The 20445-nt window shown below is 34.6% G+C and overlaps 1 protein-coding gene across 3 annotated transcripts in view; it reads right to left on the bottom strand.

Moving 5' to 3' along the window:
• rapgef5b (Rap guanine nucleotide exchange factor (GEF) 5b) overlaps window positions 1-20445 on the bottom strand; it is a 123062-nt gene that overhangs the window by 6040 nt on the left and 96577 nt on the right. Inside the window, exons 13-23 of one of the 3 annotated variants that reach the window (XM_073924422.1) lie at window positions 19536-19680; window positions 17756-17853; window positions 14543-14573; window positions 9740-9818; window positions 9461-9610; window positions 4494-4591; window positions 4191-4307; window positions 2192-2370; window positions 784-874; window positions 567-617; window positions 224-311 (exon numbers count right to left, since the gene is read on the bottom strand). In XM_073924422.1, coding sequence (XP_073780523.1) covers window positions 224-311; window positions 567-617; window positions 784-874; window positions 2192-2370; window positions 4191-4307; window positions 4494-4591; window positions 9461-9610; window positions 9740-9818; window positions 14543-14573; window positions 17756-17853; window positions 19536-19680 — 1127 coding nt within the window. Of the gene's footprint in view, window positions 1-223; window positions 312-566; window positions 618-783; window positions 875-2191; window positions 2371-2807; window positions 2896-4190; window positions 4308-4493; window positions 4592-5008; window positions 8472-8636; window positions 8825-9424; window positions 9611-9739; window positions 9819-14542; window positions 14574-17755; window positions 17854-19535; window positions 19681-20445 lie in introns of those variants that run through there. The other 2 variants (XM_073924423.1, XR_012391288.1) reach the window with 2 other exon arrangements.

Raw genomic sequence — 20445 nt, 5'->3', positions numbered from 1 at the left:
TGACTAGCTTTGTGAAAATGATGACATCATGGAGAAACTTTTGTTTTTATTAAAGCATTGTCATGTACTGTAAATATCCTCCACTGCTCAGCATGTACTGGAAATTCAAACATCAAATATATTTTGAATGAACCAAATAGCTTGAATTATTGACACTATGTTGATATTGATACTTGTATTACTGATAATATGGTGATATCATGTATGTTTTTGCTTGCTGCACCTTTCAGAAGCAGAGGTAGGAAAGGGATCTTGGGAGACTTCATCTTCCTGAAGGCATCTCTGTAGGCTTTGTGGTTTAACGAAGGGTCCTACGGGTCATCAGAAAAGCATTCATGTGTATACATATTTAAGTGTTTGTATTACTTTTCACCGAAAGCATCTGGTGCATCTCAGACTCTTCCCTCTGTACCGCCACCTGCTATTTCCTCCCTGGAGGCCAAAGGCTTTGATATGATTACGCTTTCATATATTACATCCTAATGAGCCGTAAACAGCACAAAATACTACAGCAGGAGGTGAACTAGCAGGAGGCAACTTAGGAGTGTGATGAGACAATCACTTACCGTCAGGCTCTCCAGCTCGGAGAACAACTTCCTGAACTTCCCAGGGACTTTCTGAAATGAGGACAGTTTGAAAATATCAGAAGAATTGAAGTTAACGTGTCTGTTAAGCAGAGCTTGCAGTACCTTAAATGCATTAAGTTTAAGAGCAATTCATGATAAATACCACTGCGCATATAAAGCAATGTATTTCTGTGCACTAGAGTTGGTGTTTTCCTACCTCCCATGTCTGAGTAAGTCGACTGACAGCAGGACTGTTCAGTCCCAGAATAATCGCAAATAATGAGTTCAGGTTCCTCTGTGCTTTACAGCTATGAAAGAGGGAGAGAAATAAAAAAAGAAATAAGAACATGCTACCAAAAATGACACATTTTTAGATCTTCTAAAGAAACACCTCTGTGAAACTTTGCACCTCAATGTCAGGGTGTTGCCCGTTGGATGAGTGGTTTTGGGTAAGTGGTTTCAAGGGCATTTCAGGTTGTTAGTAAAAAAGTGTTTGACATTCTTGTGTCAAGACATGGCCAAGAATATTACACAGATTATTTACATCACACATTTAAAGGTTCCATGAAGTGCTTTTTTATGCAAAGTTTGACTTAGGCCCAATCCCAATTCTATTTTTGTATCCCTTCCTCTACCATTCATTCCCCTTGGCCCTTAAAACAGCGTTTTTCAAGAGAAACAGATATGAAATAGATGATTGCAACTACTGTAGTTATTCCAGTTGTGCTATTTTTTGGTATTTATCTTCAGGAAACCACTGAAGGCAACAATATCATGATAGCAAAAAAGTTATAATGTGGCAATAAGTTTGTAACTGTAAAGTTAAAGTGCGTTTACACTGTGGACATAGTCATCTATGTAAACACACGAAAACAACATTAACATTATAGCAGACAATGTAAAAAGGTCATTCCCAGCCACTAGACCTTTCTGACAGGGTAGTCGAGTGTTAGAATGCTATGGGACTGCTATACAGGAGTTATAATTCTGGATTTTAAATTATGAAATGTAGTGGTTTTTATTTTAGCGAGTTTTTTAAAAGCATGACGGTAAAACCAGAACGTGGTTATGGATATATTAAAATATAGGCTTGTTTGTTGTTAAAATCTGTAATAATGTCAAAAAATTTGTGCATCTCCTGCCTTCCGTGTGCAGCCATTTTGCTGTTGTAGCTGGTGTATACTTGTAAAATTTCTTACCCCTTGATTTCAAGCTAAAGAGAATTGGGACAATTGGGTTAGGGGAAGGGCTAGGGGTTAGAATTGGGAATGGGCCTAAATCTCAACTAAAACATAAAAACAGGGCGTAGCAGGTAGTAGTTCCTCCTCTTTTAAACAACACTAATAGCAGCTCTGTCAGTGAGAGTAGCAAATGACAACCATCTTGAAGGGGCGGGACATGTCAGACACTAGAGAGCATTGGATTGGTCAGAAGATAAAATGGGAAACTGAACTATGAGGTTATGTCAAAAAGAAATCATTGATCCATTTGGGCAAATGTGACCAACTGCAAGCTTTAGATGTTCATATCTTCTTAATGCAAATTCAATACCGCTGAACTAGCTGATTGACATGCACACATTGTAGTTTCAGTCAGCAAATGTGCTTTTCTTCACGTATACTTACTGTGCTGCGATCTTGATGAACTTCTTGAAGAGCTGCACTCGTTTACAGAGGGTTGAACACAGAAGGACTTCAGTCATCACCCACTGCTGAGTCTCATTGCAGCGTTGCAACAGCTGCTCCAGCGCCACCGTGTGGCCAGAACTTGAGTCACGACTCAGAGTAAAATACACCAACTCTTGCTGCAGGGTGGGGACAATATCAAAATCAATATCATGCTGCATTTAAAAGCATAAATCAACCCAAAATTAAAGGTTTGTTATGAATTATCTTCATTATCCACTTCAGTCTATCTTCTAAATACATATTTTGAAAAAAATATGCCCGATTTTTACTGAAATTCCATTTACAAAAACTTCAGTTTTTTGAAGTTAAATATGGTCACCTTATATTGTTATATGAACATTTTTTTTTAAATATATTAAAAATAGCAAAAATTTGAATGTACAAAATAACTTCATTTTAGTTCAGTGTAGTTTAGTTCATTTTGGAATTAAATGATGGTGGGTAATGTGAACTAGCCTTTGATGTTGGAATATGCATTTTTGTTTCTGACTGATCATTTTGATTGTTCCTGCCATTTTGTTTCTGATTGATAATACATTCTCTTTTGGATCTCTTTAAATGTACGCTCACCCAAAAATGAGAACTCATCATCATTTACTCATTCTCCACCTTCGTTCCAAACTTGTTTGAGTTTCTTTCTTCTGTTGAACACAGAGCCAGATATAATGAAGAATGGTATGAAAAAACATATATTTACCGTTCCTCCAACAGATTTGACTAGTGATCGTTTTGTGTTCTGTAGAAGAATGAAATTCAGAAATGTTTAGAACCACTTGAGTGGTGAAGAATTTTTCATTTTAGGGTGAGCTATCTGTTTAATTCTATAGTTGTTCAAGACAATCCTTCAGCTGTTTTTCCATATCTCGGCCAAATGGTTTGGTTTTCTCTTCCATTCCATGGCAATCCTGGCTAGTCAGCATTGAAATAGTTTAATTAAGTTTTAATTTTGCACTCTTTGGAATGTAATACAAATGCGCCAGTCATTGCCTTGGTAACACAAGTGTATTGTAAACAGCAATATGAACAATGAACAGATATTTCTGCATTTGGAACTCCTTTTCTTCCGATATGTACTTTGTTAAATAAAATAAAAATAAATAGTGCACTTGAATGTGTCAATCATTCACATTATTTTTTACAATGTAATAGCTGTTGTGTTGTTGGATCATATATTCTCAACTGATGTACTTTCTGTGCTGCATTTCAGACAGTGCACAACTGTTAAAAAAGCACTAGTGTCAGTAATGTTAATGGAATATGTTGTGTTGGTGAATAAAGAAACTAATAAATTTTAGCTGAGTTTACTTAAGTAATTGGTGTGGAACCTGTTGACAAATTAAAGTTAATTCAACCTAACTAGCAAAAATGTAGTTAAGTTAAATAATTTTGTTTTGATTAATTAAGCTTAAATTGAATGATTGGTTAAAATAATTTGTTTACTTTCAATAAACGAATATATAATATGCAACTTCGAAACAAATTTAGTTAGTCCATATAACAAAACTGATTTTAGTTAGTTCAACTCAAATGTCTCTTGTTGGGCAAAAATAATTGATAATAGTTGGCTTAATAGTTGGCTTGATTTAAAAATATATATATTTAAACCTAACACAAGGCCATTGAGTTAAATAGCGTTGAAATATTTATTTTCAACTTATATAATTACATTTTGTGGAACCTGTTGACAAGAAAAAAATGGGGTGATGAAATGCACACTAAACTCTACCATTCCAGCATGGTTCAGCACTCTTAACTAACTGTGCTTAGAATTCAAACCAGAGAATGGTTTGAATTCTTGGTACGCCGTACCAAGCTCACATGGAAACATAACTAGAACCATACATGACAGTTCACGATAGTGGGAAAGTGACTTTTGTGTCTGTTCCATAAACTCTACTTTAAAAGATATCTTCTCTAGAAGATATGTAGACTTTACCTCATGGATGTTACTGAAGAGACTCCAGTCGCAGTTAGTGAGCGACACTGACACATCCCATGTGTTCATGCTCAGCATCTTTCCTGAACACTGCTGCCCATTATCAGTGAATGGACTCTGGGAAAACACAATACACACATGCTGATGAGATATAATCTGTATACCAAGCTAAACTTTACACTGAGATAAATTAGGTCAGTCACTAATTCTAGCATAAAAGTTTGAAGGAAGTAAAGTTTGGAATGTGTGCAGTCAGATGTAGGCCAGATTTCCACACCATTAGTTTATGTTTCTGAGCCTCACCATGATCTCCGTCAGGTCTCTTCTGAAGACGTGAAGCCTCTCAGCAGCACTGAGAGAAGACGAGAACACACACTGATCCAACTCAAGCACAACTTTCTCTGGAGGAGGGAGAGTAGAATAACAATGGAGTGTGAATGCCAGAGAATGACAAAAGAGAAAAACACAGAAAATAGGTAGAAATCATTTATTTGGGCACTAATGCACACTTATGACCCTAGTCTTAAAGGGATAGTTCACCCAAAAATGATAATTTTATTCATTATTTACTCACCCTCAAGTGGTTCCGAACCACTATTAGTTTCTTTGTTCTGTTTAACACAAAAGAAGGTATTTTAAAGAAAGCTAAAACCTGTAACTTCCATAGAAGTAAAAACTAATTCTATGAAAGTTACAGGTTTTTAGCTTTCTAAAAAAGTGATACAATTATAACAGAATTAGATTTTTGGGTAGTGAACTATGCCTTTAATTGGCATGGGTATATATCTGGCACTAGTATGGGAATTTCTTTTTTTTTTGTACCAAAAATCGTTAGAAAATTTAGGAAAAATCAAGTTACATGAAGATATTTTGTAAACTTCCTTCTGTAAACATGTCAAAACTCAATATTTGATTACTGAAGTGCAATTTAAGGTGATTTTCTCATTATTCAGATTTAGTTTCTTTGAGCCTTCAGATTCCCGATATTCAAATAGTTGTACCTCGGCTATTGCTTTATTATTTCGTTTAGGGAATCTAAAATTGCAACAAGGTGTCATAACACATAACACGCAAAGTTTCATTACATAGTACCAAATTTTTTCCATAAAACATAGAATAATCTTTTTTTTTTAGATCCATCTCCCTACCCGCTGGAATCATTTAATGACCTAATGGCCACCAAAATAAAATAATTTCTGTTTGTCCTGCATATAGGAACTCTAAAACAATGTCCTGATGGCAGCAGCTGAAACAAAGAGTACAATGGGAGATCCGGGGTGCATAAGATACCCTGAGCTCCATTTAAGACATAATAATGGTAAATTACCATTGGACCAGTTTTGTTAAAACTGATGATCTTGCCTGCCAACTTCACAAGGCTACCTAATTTGTTTTTATTTGACAGACTCAGATTACCATACCAGACTACAATGTAGAAAGATTAAACAGATTCTATAAATTTAGAAAACAGTATCATCATAGAGGTACAAACCAGAAACAAAGTTTCCTCAGAAACAAAACAGTCTTTGTTGAACTTTTTTATAGACAGCCTGGGTGTTAAATTGGAACGTCAACATACTGTCAATAATGACCCCTAGATATGTATGTGTCAATAATTTCAATGTCCTTGAAACTTGTGAAGTAGGTGATTGAACATTTCTGTTGTGCAAGATAAAAGTCTCTTCACATCCCAATAGTAATGATTAAAGTAAATTATCTAAATGTGTTTATATGTATTTTTCTATTCTGGGTAAGGTATAAGACTAAAAAATATTCATCCAATTAAATATTGTCGGGCCAACATCTCCCATAATTCTGATAAGTAGCCCAAACTGTATCTGAAGCCGTTCATTCAGACCAGCCGTTTGCGCATACACGCAATTTCATGTGCACACAAGACAGTCACAGCGGTGAAAACAAATGCTGAATCAAACTTTTTAAAATACTGAATCAATATTGGAGTTTCTTTTGCATACTGGAGGAAGGACGACACCATGGCTGAAGTATTTTTGTTAGTATGTTCAGTTTTAAAACTATTTAGTCACACAAAGCTTATGTAGATTTTGTTGTTTTATGAATGCAATATATGCACAGAAGTGTTGTTCAGCCACTGAAATATTCTGGTGAAAGATTGATGTGACTATTTTCAGTTTCGTAAGGGACCTTTTACAGCATCGATAATGTAGATTTTTATTTAGTTTAATAACAAAACATAAGTAAACAGCGCTATTCCGCCTAGCCAGCTTTACTGAGGTGAAGTTGCCTTTATATACACATTGGTTAATTTTTGAACAATGACAACCTATCACGCGGTCCCTATTGTTTACCAAGGTACTAGTATGTAAGCATGTAATTATGGCTTTGTAATAAGTGTAATTCCTGCACGCTACTGGCCAAGCACTAAGCATACAGTAGTTGCTTTAGGACAAGGCGTGTGAGAGACCAGCGATCCTTGCATGCATGAAATATTGCACATTATGACAAGTATTGCTTGGTAACTACACAACTGAAAACGTGCTGAATATAAAAAAGTTTTTCATTCAGAATTGCAGTATTAAAAAGTTTTTGTACTGGCGAATAATCTAGTGGGGATAGCAGGGGTAAGACTGTGTTTCAAAGATATTATGCTAACCGGTTAGCATTTAGGCAGATCACCTACTTCACCTTTCCGAATCGTTTTATTGCCAAGTGTGCTTCACACACACAAGGAATTTGTTTTGGCTACAGAAGCTTCTAGTGTACATAAAGTGACCAGTGATAACACAACATAATTATGAAACACAGAGATGCAGTTAGTCAAGAAATCTGGATGTTGAATTGTATGTACAGATTTCTTATTAATTTACAGGTTATACGGTGCTGTGTACAAATGCGAATGGAGAAAGTATTGCATTGTATATTGATATAAGGTGCTGTGTACAAGTGTGTATGAGAAAGTATTGTACATATTTATTCCACAGTTTGGAAATATTTAACTGTTCATGAGGTAGATAGCCTGAAGAAAGCAGTCTGGACTATTCGCTGTAGTCTATGGAGGTCGGTTTTGGCAGCTAAGCCGAACTAGACGGTGATTGAAGTGCAGAGGATGGATTGGATGACAGCTGAGTAGAACTGTATAAGCAGCTCCTGTGGCAGGATGAACTTCCTCAGCTGACGAAAGAAATACAGTTCTGCTGGGCTTTCTTCACAATAGAGTCTATGTGAATGTCCCACTTCAGATCCTGAGAGATGGTGGTGCCCAGAAACCTCAATGACTCTACTGCAGCCACAGTGCTGTTCATGATGGTGAGTGGGGGGAGAGCAGGAGGGTTTATCGTAAAGTCCACTGTCATCTCCACTGTTATGACTGTGTTCAGCTCTAGGTTGTTGTATCTGCACCATAAGGCCAGCCACTCCAGCTCCTGTCTATATACAGACTCGTCACCGTTCCGGATAAAGTTGATAACAGTAGTGTCTTTAATAGTTGTCACGCTGGGAGAAGGAGAAGCCTTTCTGTGACCAATCACCATGTCTTTTTTTATTTACATTCAACTAAAGAGAAAATTAGAACAGTGGGTAGCACAATCGCCTCACAGCAAGAAGGTTGCTGGTTCGAGCCTCGGCAGGGTCAGTTGGCATTTCTGTGTGGAGTTTGCATGTTCTCCCAGTGTGCGCGTGGGTTTCCTCAGGGTGCTCCGGTTTCCTCCAAAAGTACAAAGACATGTGGTAGAGGTATATTGGGTGAGCTAAATTGTCCATAGTGTATGTGTGTGAATGAGCATACATAGATGTTTCCCAGTGATGGGTTGCAGCTGGAAGAGCATCCGCTGCATAAAACATATGCTGGATAAGTTGGTGGTTCATTCCGCTGTGGCGATCCCGGATTAATAAAGGGACTAAGCCGAAAAAAAATGAATGAATGAATGAAGGATTGAATGAAAGAATGAATGAATGAATGAATGAATGAATGAATGAATGAATGAATGAATGAATGAATGAATGAATGAATGAATGGAGAGAAAATCTTTCAAACCAGGAAGTAAATTCTTCTCTCAAAAATAATATATTTGCAAAATAAAATTTATACATGCACAAAACAATTCACATTTACAAAATTCAATTAGGATTTACAAACACACAACTTGCCAATTTTCAGGTAAAAATCATAAATATTGTTGCCAAATGAATTGAATTAGTGCATTTATGAATCATGTTTTAAACTTACGAATTGGATTTCTGTATTTATGAATCGTGTTTTGGACTTTCAATTTGCATTAGTGTATTTATGAATCGTGTTTTGAGCTTTTGAATTTAATTCGTTTATTTATGAATTGTGTTTTGAGCTTATGAATTGGATTTGTGTATTAATGAATCGTGTTTTGAGCTTATGAATTGGAGTTGTGTATTTATTAATTGTGTTTTAGACTTTAAAATTGGATTTGTGTATTTTTGAATCAGGTTTTGGACTTTCAAATTGGATTTGTGTATTTATAAATTGTGTTTTGAACTGACTAATTGGATTTGTGTATTTGTGAATCGTGTTTTGAATTTGCAAATTCAATTTGTGTATTTTTGAATCGAGTTTTGAACTTATGAATTGGATTTGTGTGTTTACGAATTGTGTTTTAAATTAACGAATGCTATTTATGTATTAACTAATTGTGTATTGGATTTGTATTCAAACTGGAATCAAATTGGATTTTTTTTTTTAAATGAAGTGTGTTGTGGATGTATGAATTATATTTTGTATATGTATTATTTTTGAGACTGACCTGGCTCCATACAAATCCTAAAACTCACAATCACTGAATCATCAGCATATTTTATGAAATGATTATTTCTGTAAGTACTCTGACAATCAGTAGTATACATGATGAATAGAAGATATCCGATATTTAGATACCCGAGGACAATTTAACATATTGTATCACTGCATTCAATGCACCTATCAGCAAAAATTCCTTTGAAATTTAAGCTTGCAAAAAATAAATAAATAAATAAATAAATATAGCTACTATAAAATTCTGAACAAATTATATACAGTTTAAACCACAATCATTCACTACAATCTTGGACTTATTTTTACTGCCTGAAGGACAAGATTGTCATACTCTGTCACTAACATAAAATAAGTGCACTCTTCATTAACACTTAACTATCAGAAAATGGGACATTTAACCCTGTTGTTACCTAATGACTAATTTGAAAGCCTAATGTTCCCCCTGCAGACAAAGCTGTCTTATAAACAAACACACAGCAGCAAATGTCAGCCAATATGAACTCTTTCAGACCTCCAGGATATGTGAGGGCCATCAGCACCATGTCATCTTCAGCACAGTCCAGTCTTTCAGCCACAGCCCTCAGAAGTTCCTGGACACACACCTCGCTGTGTGTCCTCACGCTAACATACGAGTCGACGGTCACGTACACACGACACAGCACTGAAACACACACATAAAACAAGATTTCTCATGCTGTTATTAATGAAGAATCTGCCAATATCTCCAGCAGCTCTGCAGGCAGTCGGAGAGTGATGAGAGAAAAATGAGAGGAATATTTTATGAGCTTACCTTCTTTCCTCTCTCTCTCTGGTCCCCTCATGGGATGCCAGCTCTCCTTCAGACTGAGCTGGTGGAACAGAGCTTTATTCTGGATGACAGCAAGCAGAATATTGTTGCTAATGATACACACAAACTAACACACAGCCTGAAGTGACAGTGAAAGCTGGACACTGTAAAGATAGTAATTTGAAGGAGACTTTATCTCACTCTTGGATATTAAAATGTTGTTGTCAACCTTTTTGTACTGCACAGGGTTTATTTTGACAGAAAAATAAATTACAGTCAAACTTGTCATGATGTACATGTTCAGACAGTAGACAGAAATTAAAAACATTGCAGAATGTTATTACTAAATTTTTACTTTTTTTTATTTTTGATTTAGTAACCTTCAATTTGGAAAAAAACAAAACAAAAAAAATCAGCCTCCCACAAACTCCATAGTTAAGAGAAATATACATTTAATTCTATGGGAAATATACTGTACATTTTATTCTATATTTGAAAATGGTACGTTTTATGGTATTCTAATTTAATCTACTACATTTTAAACACTTTTTTATTAGTTATGTATTGTGTTATTATTATTATTATTATTATTATTATTATTATTATTATTATTATTATTATTGTTGTTGTTGTTGTTGTTGTTGTTGTTGTTGCAATTATCTTCTTAAAAAGAGACCTGACTGAAGCATGTGCTCCAACGCATTTAATATTTTACAGCTGTTTAAGTTCAAAAAATGGTCAAGACATTTAGTAACGGCTTTAGTAAAATAAAATCTGATACAAATGTGAAATTATATACAAAAAAAGAAAAAAAAAAACATTGAATTAAACTATAATACATTTATTTAATAAAAATTCCAAGATACCAATAATTGAAGCCTCAAGTGTTTAGATTTTCATATTAATACTGAATAATACTACAACATCTATGTTACAATATGAAACACTTATAGACTAGCGGTCAAAAGTTTGGGGTCAGTGGGATTTTTCAATGTTATAAAATAAGCTTCTCCTGTTCACCAAGGCTACATTTATTTAACCAAAAATACAGTACAAATTGTAAAATTGTTATTGCACTATAAAAAAAAAAACTGTTTAAAAGTAGTTTATCATTTAATTTAATCATTTATTCCAGTGATTATAAAGATGAATTTTCAGCTTCATTACTCCTATCTTCGGAGTCACAGATCCTTCAGCAATCATTCATTCATTCATTCATTCATTCATTCATTCATTCATTCATTCATTCTCTTTTCGGCTTAGTCCCTTCATTAATCAGGAGTTGCCAAAGCAAAATGAACTGCCAACTCACCAACATATGTTTTACACAGCGGATGTCCTTCTAGCCGCAACCCAACACTGGGAAACACCCATACACTCAAATTCACACAAATATAGCCAATTTAGCTTATTGAACCAGCGACCTTCTTGCTGTGAGGCGATCGTGCTACCAACTTAGCCACCGTGATGCCCATTCAGAAATCACACTAATATAAAGTATTATTATTATTATTGTTATTTTTATTATTATTGTTATTATTATTATTATTATTATTAATGGTAATAATAACAAAAGCAATAATGACTGGAGTAATAATTTCATTTGAAACTACATACCATAAGAAAGCAGTTATTCAAAAATTTGTAAAAAATATTTAACGGCCGTTACGGGGGCGCAGTGGGTAGCACGATAGGTCGTTGAAGGTCGTTGGTTCAAGCTCTGGCTGGGCCAGTTGGTATTTCTGTGTGGCGTTTGCATGTTCTCCCCGTGTTCACGTGGGTTTTCTCCGGGTGCTCCGGTTCCGCCACAGCCCAAAGACATGCGGTATAGGGGAACTGACTAAGCTAAATTGGCCGTAGTGTATATGTGTGAATGCAAGAGTGTATGAGTGTTTCCTAGTGTTCGGTTGTGGCTGGAAGGGCATACGCTGCTTAAAAGCATATGCTAAATAAGTTGGCAGTTCATTCCGCTGTGGTGACCCCTGATTAATAAAAGGACAAAAAATAATTAACCATTTTTTAACATGAACATGCAAGAAAGTGTTCAATGTACTACACTGTCTATTTGCAAAGTGCTGAAATATACAGTTATATAGAGTCCTATCCTGAATGTTTAACCTGATAATTATGATCTCAAGTATATTTGCCTAATTTTGCAATACAACAGTAAAAACTTTCAAGTGATTATTTTAGGATTCATTCATTTTCAATAAAAAGTCAAACTGCTTGCTCTTAAAACAAATGTGGTTATGATAATAAATAAAACTAAAAAAAGTATGTAGTAATTAAAAGAAAAACACTCCGCAACATCAATCAGCATAACAAGCTGTTTCTTTAAGGCTAAAAATCAATGGAAGTGAATGAGACAAGCAGCCATGAGCCAGTAAGTTTTCAATGGCTGTGTCCACTCATTTGAGAAGGAATACAGTCAATATAAAGCACCTACATATCTTTATTCCTATTTTTAGCAGTCATTCAAAGCATATTTCATACAAATTTAATTCACTTAGACAATATTACACTTTTTGTTTACTCACAGAAACATTAGATTATTTCATTGATTAATTCATTACAAAAAGAAAAATTAAGTGTAAAATTGTGTTTGTTTTAATGAATTGTATGTTCAATTAAAACTTTTAATTGTAATCACACAGCAAACAGTATAATCTGCCTACTTCCCTGCAAGTGACGTTATGAAATAGCCCCGTTTTCCTACAGAGAAGTCATAGATCTACAATCACTCAGTTATGATGCTTTTGGGAAACATTAAGATCAGTCATATGGTCATTTTTATGATCTACTTAGGCTTATGATGCATTTGGGAAACGGCACAGAGCACGTACACAGCACAAGCTTTCTGTTGAATAATGAGGCATGTGGAGGTAAACTCACACAGCTGATGCTGCTTGTAGTAATGATGTAAATAATGTTTCTTTTCTTGCACAGACTGATTGTTTCATTTCATAAGACCTCACAAGTGGTTCACGAATAGGCACATGCATTAATTTAGTTTGCCTGTATGTAGTTGTTGGTCTCTCAAATAGGTTATGACTTCTTGGATTACAGCTCACACCATGATTTGATAAATTATAATTTATTCAGTGTCCAAATGCATGCACATGTTTTTATGTTTAGTTTATGTATTCCTTGGTTTATCTTTCCCCCAATTTGCTTGTGATGGTTTCCTCTGCTTATTATTGGACTGTTTTAAATTAACCAGGGGTGACTTTGGTAAAAAGAAAAGTAAAAAAAGACTGGATTTTTATGTTTTAAGTTTTGTTCTGCAGGAGCATCTAATAAACATTTAAAATTTGAACAAAACCAGAGTCGATTATTTGCTGATTGAAACTTTTCTTATTACCGATCTCATAATCAACAAGAACAACTATTTTAAATTCATAATTTCAACTAAATTATAAAAAAATCTTATACTGAAAAAAAAAAATCATTGAAACTAGCACATTTTCATTTCTGGGTGAACTGTCCCTCACAGACGGTTTAAACGGGAAATTGACCCAAAAAAAAAAAAAAAATCCTTACCATTTACTCATATTCACATGCTTCTAAACTTTTCTGAATTTCTTTCTACTGTTCTTTCTACTGACCACAAAACGAGATATTCTGAAAAATGTTGGAAAAAAAACAGCCAATGTTCTCCATAGTAGGAACAAAACATACTGTGGAAGTCAGCAGCTATGTTTCACTCCAAAGATGAATTCTTTTATGGAATACCCCATAAAACATTTGCGAACAAAGCACAATTTGCATCCAATAAGTCAAAGAGAACAAAATTATCACTTTTTGATAAACTGGCACCAAATATATATATAAAAAAAGCTATTTGTTTTGGTCGGACAATTACATGATCTGTTTAAAACAAAATCTATTTTTATGCATATGCTGAAATCTAATCGATAAATGTGTTTCCATGGTAGTTTATGCACATTCCTTTTATTCACTTTTTCCTTTCTAACTATTTTTCTCAGATTTTTCAAAATGTGTGCGCATCTTAGCATTTCCAGTAACCATTATTTTATGCCATATTCAAAATGGGCATAAAAATAATTGGATAGAAACATAGACAGTGGCTGTTTTTTTCTTTAGTAAATATTAATTTGTGTTAAACACAGAAAAGAAATCTCATACAGATTTGAAACACGTTGAGGGAGAATAATTGATGACAGAATTTTCAGTTTTGGGTGAACTGTACCTTTAAGGAAATCCGCAAACTCGATTTTTACCCATTACCCTTATTTCACTTTCTACATCATTAACTTTATTGGCACCCTGTCAGCTTATTCCACAAGCGCATGTTTTATACACAGTCTATTTAATCTGACGTCAAGATCAGAGAAAAATTCCAGTGATCTTAAAGTCTAATGTGTAAGCAGTTGTCAGGTTTAAATAATGAGCCCATTGTTTGATTTCCATTAGTATTCCTCTCCAATATACAAATGTACAGTAGACTGAAGTATGTTAGCATATCCACCGTTTCACTGTCAATATCAGTTTTTTTGTGACATGTACTCTTCAAACCGCAAAAGGTTCAATAAGAGTACTGTAAAAATTGGGTTCCACACAATCGATTTATGAAAGGACAATGTAAAGGAATTAAGTTAACTTTTTACAAATTTAAGAATTGAAAATAAACCAATGAAGTTGTACTAAAAACCCTCAAGAACTGGGTTGTTTCAACTCATTTTAAATGAGTATTTTGAAAAAACTGCACATGTCATTTTTTTGTGCACTGAGGTACCTTCATTGAGATTCAGTGCAGGTAATAAAACGGATAGTCTTAACTCTTACCTTCCTCTGTGGAGAGTACTCATCCACCGTGCTGAAAGACAGAGAACAGTAAAAAAAAAAAAAAGGATGAACCACCCGAAATATAAATGTGCCATTATATCAATACTGCAAGATGGCATCTCCCACCCGCTGCGAGGAGCGCTCGTAAAAAAAGCCTTTTCTCATTCAGATCAGGCCGAATCATCAGGGATAACATTAAACGCTGACATGACATGATTTACTGATTCCCTCATCGAAATGAAAGCGCACAACATCCTCGTGCATGCACACCTTATTCTGATTAAACAGGCAATCGCAAAGAGCTTTATAGTCTCCGTGTTCTCCCTCTGATGCCTCTATAATTAATCATTGGCCTTTCATGAAGAGGTGAGTGATGTACAGCAGAGGCCAGCTGTGCTATATTGTCAACTGTGAAGATTACTGGCCTGCATTCATTCAATTGGTTCTGTGAATATGTATATATGTAAATATGTATATATGTAAATATGTGTGTGTGTGTGTGTGTGTGTGTGTGTGTGTGTGTGTATACACGAAGGCATGAAGTCGCAATGCACGCCTTCCACCAGTGCCGATATACAGCCATATCGCACTGCTACTTGTGTGATATTGTGATATATATAAATATACATATATAGAATTGGGACGCATATATATATATATATATATATATATATATATATATATATATATATATATATATATATATATATATATATATATATATATATATATATATATATATATATATATATATATAGAATTAATATTATTATATTATTATTATTTTTTTACATTTTTAAGGTAGTAAATAATTCAGAATTAAAATTTTTTTGCTGTACCTTGGATAAGACAAGTGCAAACTTGGTAAGCAGAAGAGACTCATAAATACAAATGTCCTTATAATCTTAAAATTATAAAATTTTATTATACAGGTAGTTTGTGTATGTGTATATTAGTCCTGGGCAAGATTATTCACAACTATAAAAGTCTGTTTTGACCTAATTTAAATGTGTGTACTTTGCAAATGTATTATATATAAATGTATGTGGCAACACAGTGGCGCAGTAGGTAGTGCTGTTGCCTCACAGCAATAAGGTCACTGGCTTGAGCCTCAGCTCAGTTAGATGCCATTTCTGTTCGGTTAGTTTGCATGTTCTCCTTGCATTTGCATGGGTTTCCTCCGGGTGCTCCGGTTTCCCCCACAGTCCAAAGACTAGAGGTGAATTGGGTAGGCTAAATTGTCCGTAGTGCATGAGTGTGAATGAGTGTGTGTAGATGTTTCTCAGAGATGGGTTGTGGCTAGAAGGGCATCTGCTGCATAAAAACATGCTGGATAAGTTGGTGATTATTCCGCTGTGTTGACCCTGGATTAATAAAGGGAATAACCCGAAAAGAAAATGAATGAATGAATAAATGTATGTGTGTGTGTGTGTGTGTATAATCACTATGGTTATGATGATTAGTAGTAAAAAATCAGGTATTTCTGAGAGAATAATATAATATTCATTGATTTTCTCATTTTCTTGGCTTAGTCCCTTTATTACTCAGGGGTCGCCACAGCGGAATAAACTGCCAACTTATCCAGCGTATGTTTTACGCAGCGGATGCCCTTCCGCTGCAACCCATAACTGGGAAACATCCATACACTCTCATTCACGCACATACACTACAGACAGTTTAACTTACTCAATTCAACTATAGCGCATGTCTTTGGGCTTTTGGGGGAAAACAGGAGCACCAGGAGAAAACCCTTGCGAACACAGGGAGAACATATAAACTCCACACAGTAATGCCAACTGACCCAGCCAAGGCTCAAACCAGCAACCTTCTTACTGTAAGGCAACTGCACTACACACTGTGCCACTGCGCTGCCCCATAATGTAATGTAATGTAATGTAATGTAATATAATATAATCAATCCAGAAATATTTAAAAATCTAAACCAGAATCTGTAAGACTGCAATATGATGATTTCTTCCCATGGGCAAAGGTTAAGCTGGTACTTTGTGCTGAATTATGTAATTTTTACTGTTATTGATGGTATGACTCTGGTTTAATGTATATTCTTACATGTTTGTGCATATCAAGTATGTCTTTTAATGTAATCAGCCTGATAAAGTCAATTTTTTATGGAACAACAAGCAAAGTCTTGTCGTCAAAACTCTGAATGGTGCGCTTTTAAATTTATTTCAGTCAAATTAAAATCAGGTTTCATACAGTTATATTTAAAAAGTGAAAATGATCAGCCGAATGTTATCACTCGATTGAATGTGCATAATCAGTGGTTATCAGCTGATAGATATGGGCCAGTAGGGGCCTTCTGCGCCTACTGGTAGGCTCAGAAGGCTGTTATCATCCATCCACATGGTGAATCAGCTATAGATCACATAATGTTAATGAGAATTATTTATATTATCCATTAAATTTCCCATTAACTGTATTTTATTAACGTCTACCACTACCCCTACCCTTACTCTAAACCCAGACCATTACAGTAATGCAAAAACAGAGCTTGTGTCTTCTCTATTAGTATAGCTGGTTAACCATGTGGATGATAAAGCGTTCTGAGCCTACCAGTAGTGCATATCTAGCAGCTGATAACCACTGATAAAGCTTATTTAATCGAGTGATAACATTCAAAGCGTGTGAAATGATTTGACAATGGCAAGCAAATCCAAAATTTTTGTGCAGCTCACTATAATTTGTATAAATGGAGATTTCAAACTAAATAATCAAAGATCAAAAGGTCAAATATGATTTTACCAAAAAAATTTGAAAAATAGCACAAGCAGTTCTAGCCTAATATTTTGGTGCAACTTTAAAACTACATTTCTTGCTTCAGAGCTGTTGAACAGATTTAAACCTAGGCTCAGAACTAGCGTATAAAACTGCATTGGTGGATCTGATGCTCTTGTCTCTTAGAGAGTAATTCAAGAAAACGTTCACATGTTACGATAAAAGCTGCAAGGGGAAAAACATCTCTTTAAAAGTATGATTTATTCAAAATGTAGATGAGAGTCTTTTTCCAGCTCTCATCTTGTATTTTTTAAGACCATGAATAAGAGACATTATTGTGCGAATATGATTAATGTCTCTACAATGAATTCTCATACCAGAACTTCCCAGAGATCAGTTGCTGAGGAGGAATTCATCATTTCAGACTAATGAAATTCAGCATGATGGATCAGATATGTATGTGTGTTTGTGACTTACTGTCTCCTTTGCATCCGTAGAAGTTTCTGAAGTTCTTTGAGATCCTTCTCTAGCGGGGGGAACTCGTAGAGATCATCTAGAACGTGTCTGTACAGGGTCTGAAAACATGAGAACAACATTCACATTTTAGTTTGTGGATTCGTTGCAATACTTTATATGGCAAAAAATAAAAATACTCGTGCACACACACACACACATGCACACGCATGCACGCACGCACGCACGCACGCACGCACGCACGCACGCACGCACGCACACACACACACATAAATATGCATTATTTTGACTATTACTTCTAATTTGATTGTAAAGGCAATATTTTTTTTTTTTTAAAGAACAAGAACTAAAATTTTCTTTTCGGCTTAGTTTATTTATTAGATTTTTTCTGGGGTCGCCACAGAGGAATGAACCAGCAACTTATCCAGCATTTGTTTTACGCAGCGGATGACCTTCCAGCCACAACCTAACACTGGATACCACCCATACATACATACACTATGGCAAATTTAGCTTATTCAATTCATCTATAGTGCATATCTTTGGACTATGGGGGGAAACTGGAGCATTTCTTGTAGTTGTTATGGAAAAATAATAATAAAAACAGTAATTAGTCTTACTGTTATTATTAATATTTTTGTATGATTAATGTCATTATTTTAGGTCCCAAGTTGTGTAAGCATTTCACTGCATATCATACCTTGTTTGACTGTGTATGTGACTAATAAAATTAGAATTAGAAAGTTTATCCCACAATTCAAACTTTCTTTTCATCAGAAATTCTGATAAGAAAGGTCACACAAACTGATACAATTGCCTTTTTTATGTTAATAAATTCTCAGTCTGTATTTGCTATTCTGAACTTCATAAAATTTCTCTGAATTCTAAGAAGAAAAAAAAATTCAGTCATCACAATTTTGACTTTTCTTTATAAGACCTCTTGAGCTTATGTTTCTGATGTTATATTGTGTAAAACTGACTTTACATCTTGTAACTTTGTAATTGACTTTTTTAAAATCTACACTAGCAGTCAAACGTTTGTGGTCGGTACGATTTTTAAATATTTTAATATAAGCTCTTGCTCACCAGGGCTGCTTTTATTTAGTCAAACAAACAGTACAAAGTGTAAAATTGTGAAATGTTATTGCACTATATAATGTGTAAAGTGCGCTATAAAATGTGTAGTTTATCTTTTAATTTAATCATTTATTCCAGTGATTTTAAAGATGAATTTTCAGCTTCATTTCTCTAGTCTTCAGGGTCACATAATACCTCAGAAATCACTATAACATTAATTATTATTATTATTGTTATTATTATTATTACTAATGATAATAGTAATAAAAGCAAAAATGACTGAAGTAATAACTTCATTTGAAAATACATACAATAAGAAGGCAGTTATTTAAAATTCTAACAAACATTCAACAATTTCACTTTTTTTTTTGCATTTATTAAATGATGAACAGTATAATTTTCTTTAAAAAAATAACTAACTGCCCCAAGTTTTTGACCAGTAGTGTGTTTTTTCCAAATTGCTCTCTAACAATTGTGAAAATGTCTTAGAATTTCAATATGAAAGTGTGCAGTTGTGTTACAAACTTGCAACACTCGTCTGTAATATGTAAACTTACTACTGGGAGTTTGCAAGCCTCTGAAGGCAGTAATAATCATGTGATGCCATCCTCATTAGGTGGCATTAAGAAATCAAAAGCTTTAGGGGCGGCCATGGCATTTTAGTATTTCCAAAAATAATTCCACATTCCTCTCTCGGCATACGTACCTTGAGGAAGAGTTTGGTGTTGTCATCGTCCTGCGGCAGCTCTGTGCACAGTGAGCTCCACTGGGACAGCAGGTGCAGCACTTTCCGTTTCCTAAGCAGACTCTCTCTCCACTCCTCCTTCATCCGGCCTTTTTTGGAACAATAGGTGGAGCAGGAGAAGTTAAGGCACTCAACAAACTGCTCTCAAACACAGTTCAGAGGAAACAGGAAGCGCTTCAGGCACGAGTCTCTCAATTAAATTAGCAGGGGTTCAGTAACAGAGAATTAATTGTGTGCCCTCGGCTAGACCGAGTAGAATTTGTTAAGTGGTTTAATGGCAGACAGAATGTGCTGCTAAAATCCTCTAAAAGAACAAGTGCAACATTCTGTAGTGCTGCTCGCTCGTTGTTTTATGTGGCATTCAGATTATATCTCATTACTTGAATAGACTTCTGAATATATCACTTGCAATATGCAATACATTAAAGGATTAGTTCAGTCAAAAAAAAAAAAAATTATTAATTACTTTAAACTCATGTTTTTAAAACCCCCTGAGACTTTCATTCATCTTCGAAACATACATTAGATGAAATCTGAGAGGGTCACGAGATGTTCAAGTAAAAAAAAGGAACCACAACATACCAGTGTGATTCAAATATAATCATTTGAAGCTCCAAGAACACTTTTGTGCAACCAAAAAAATAAATAAATAATTAAAAAAAAAAAAAATATATATATATATATATATATATATATATATATATATATATATATATATATATATATATATATATATATATATATTCTTTTTTCCTTCTCAAGTCATTTAGGTGCACGTTTACTACAAACAATAAGATGTATTGCCATTTAGAGTCAGCAGTACAACATGCAAGCATCATACTGACCAAGGAAAATGCACAAATGACATGCA

This window comes from Danio rerio, chromosome 16 (assembly GCF_049306965.1).
Source record: "Danio rerio strain Tuebingen ecotype United States chromosome 16, GRCz12tu, whole genome shotgun sequence".
NCBI lineage: Eukaryota > Metazoa > Chordata > Actinopteri > Cypriniformes > Danionidae > Danio > Danio rerio.
The sequence above is the reverse complement of the archived record's forward strand: the minus strand, read 5'-3'. Positions and strand labels throughout refer to the sequence as shown.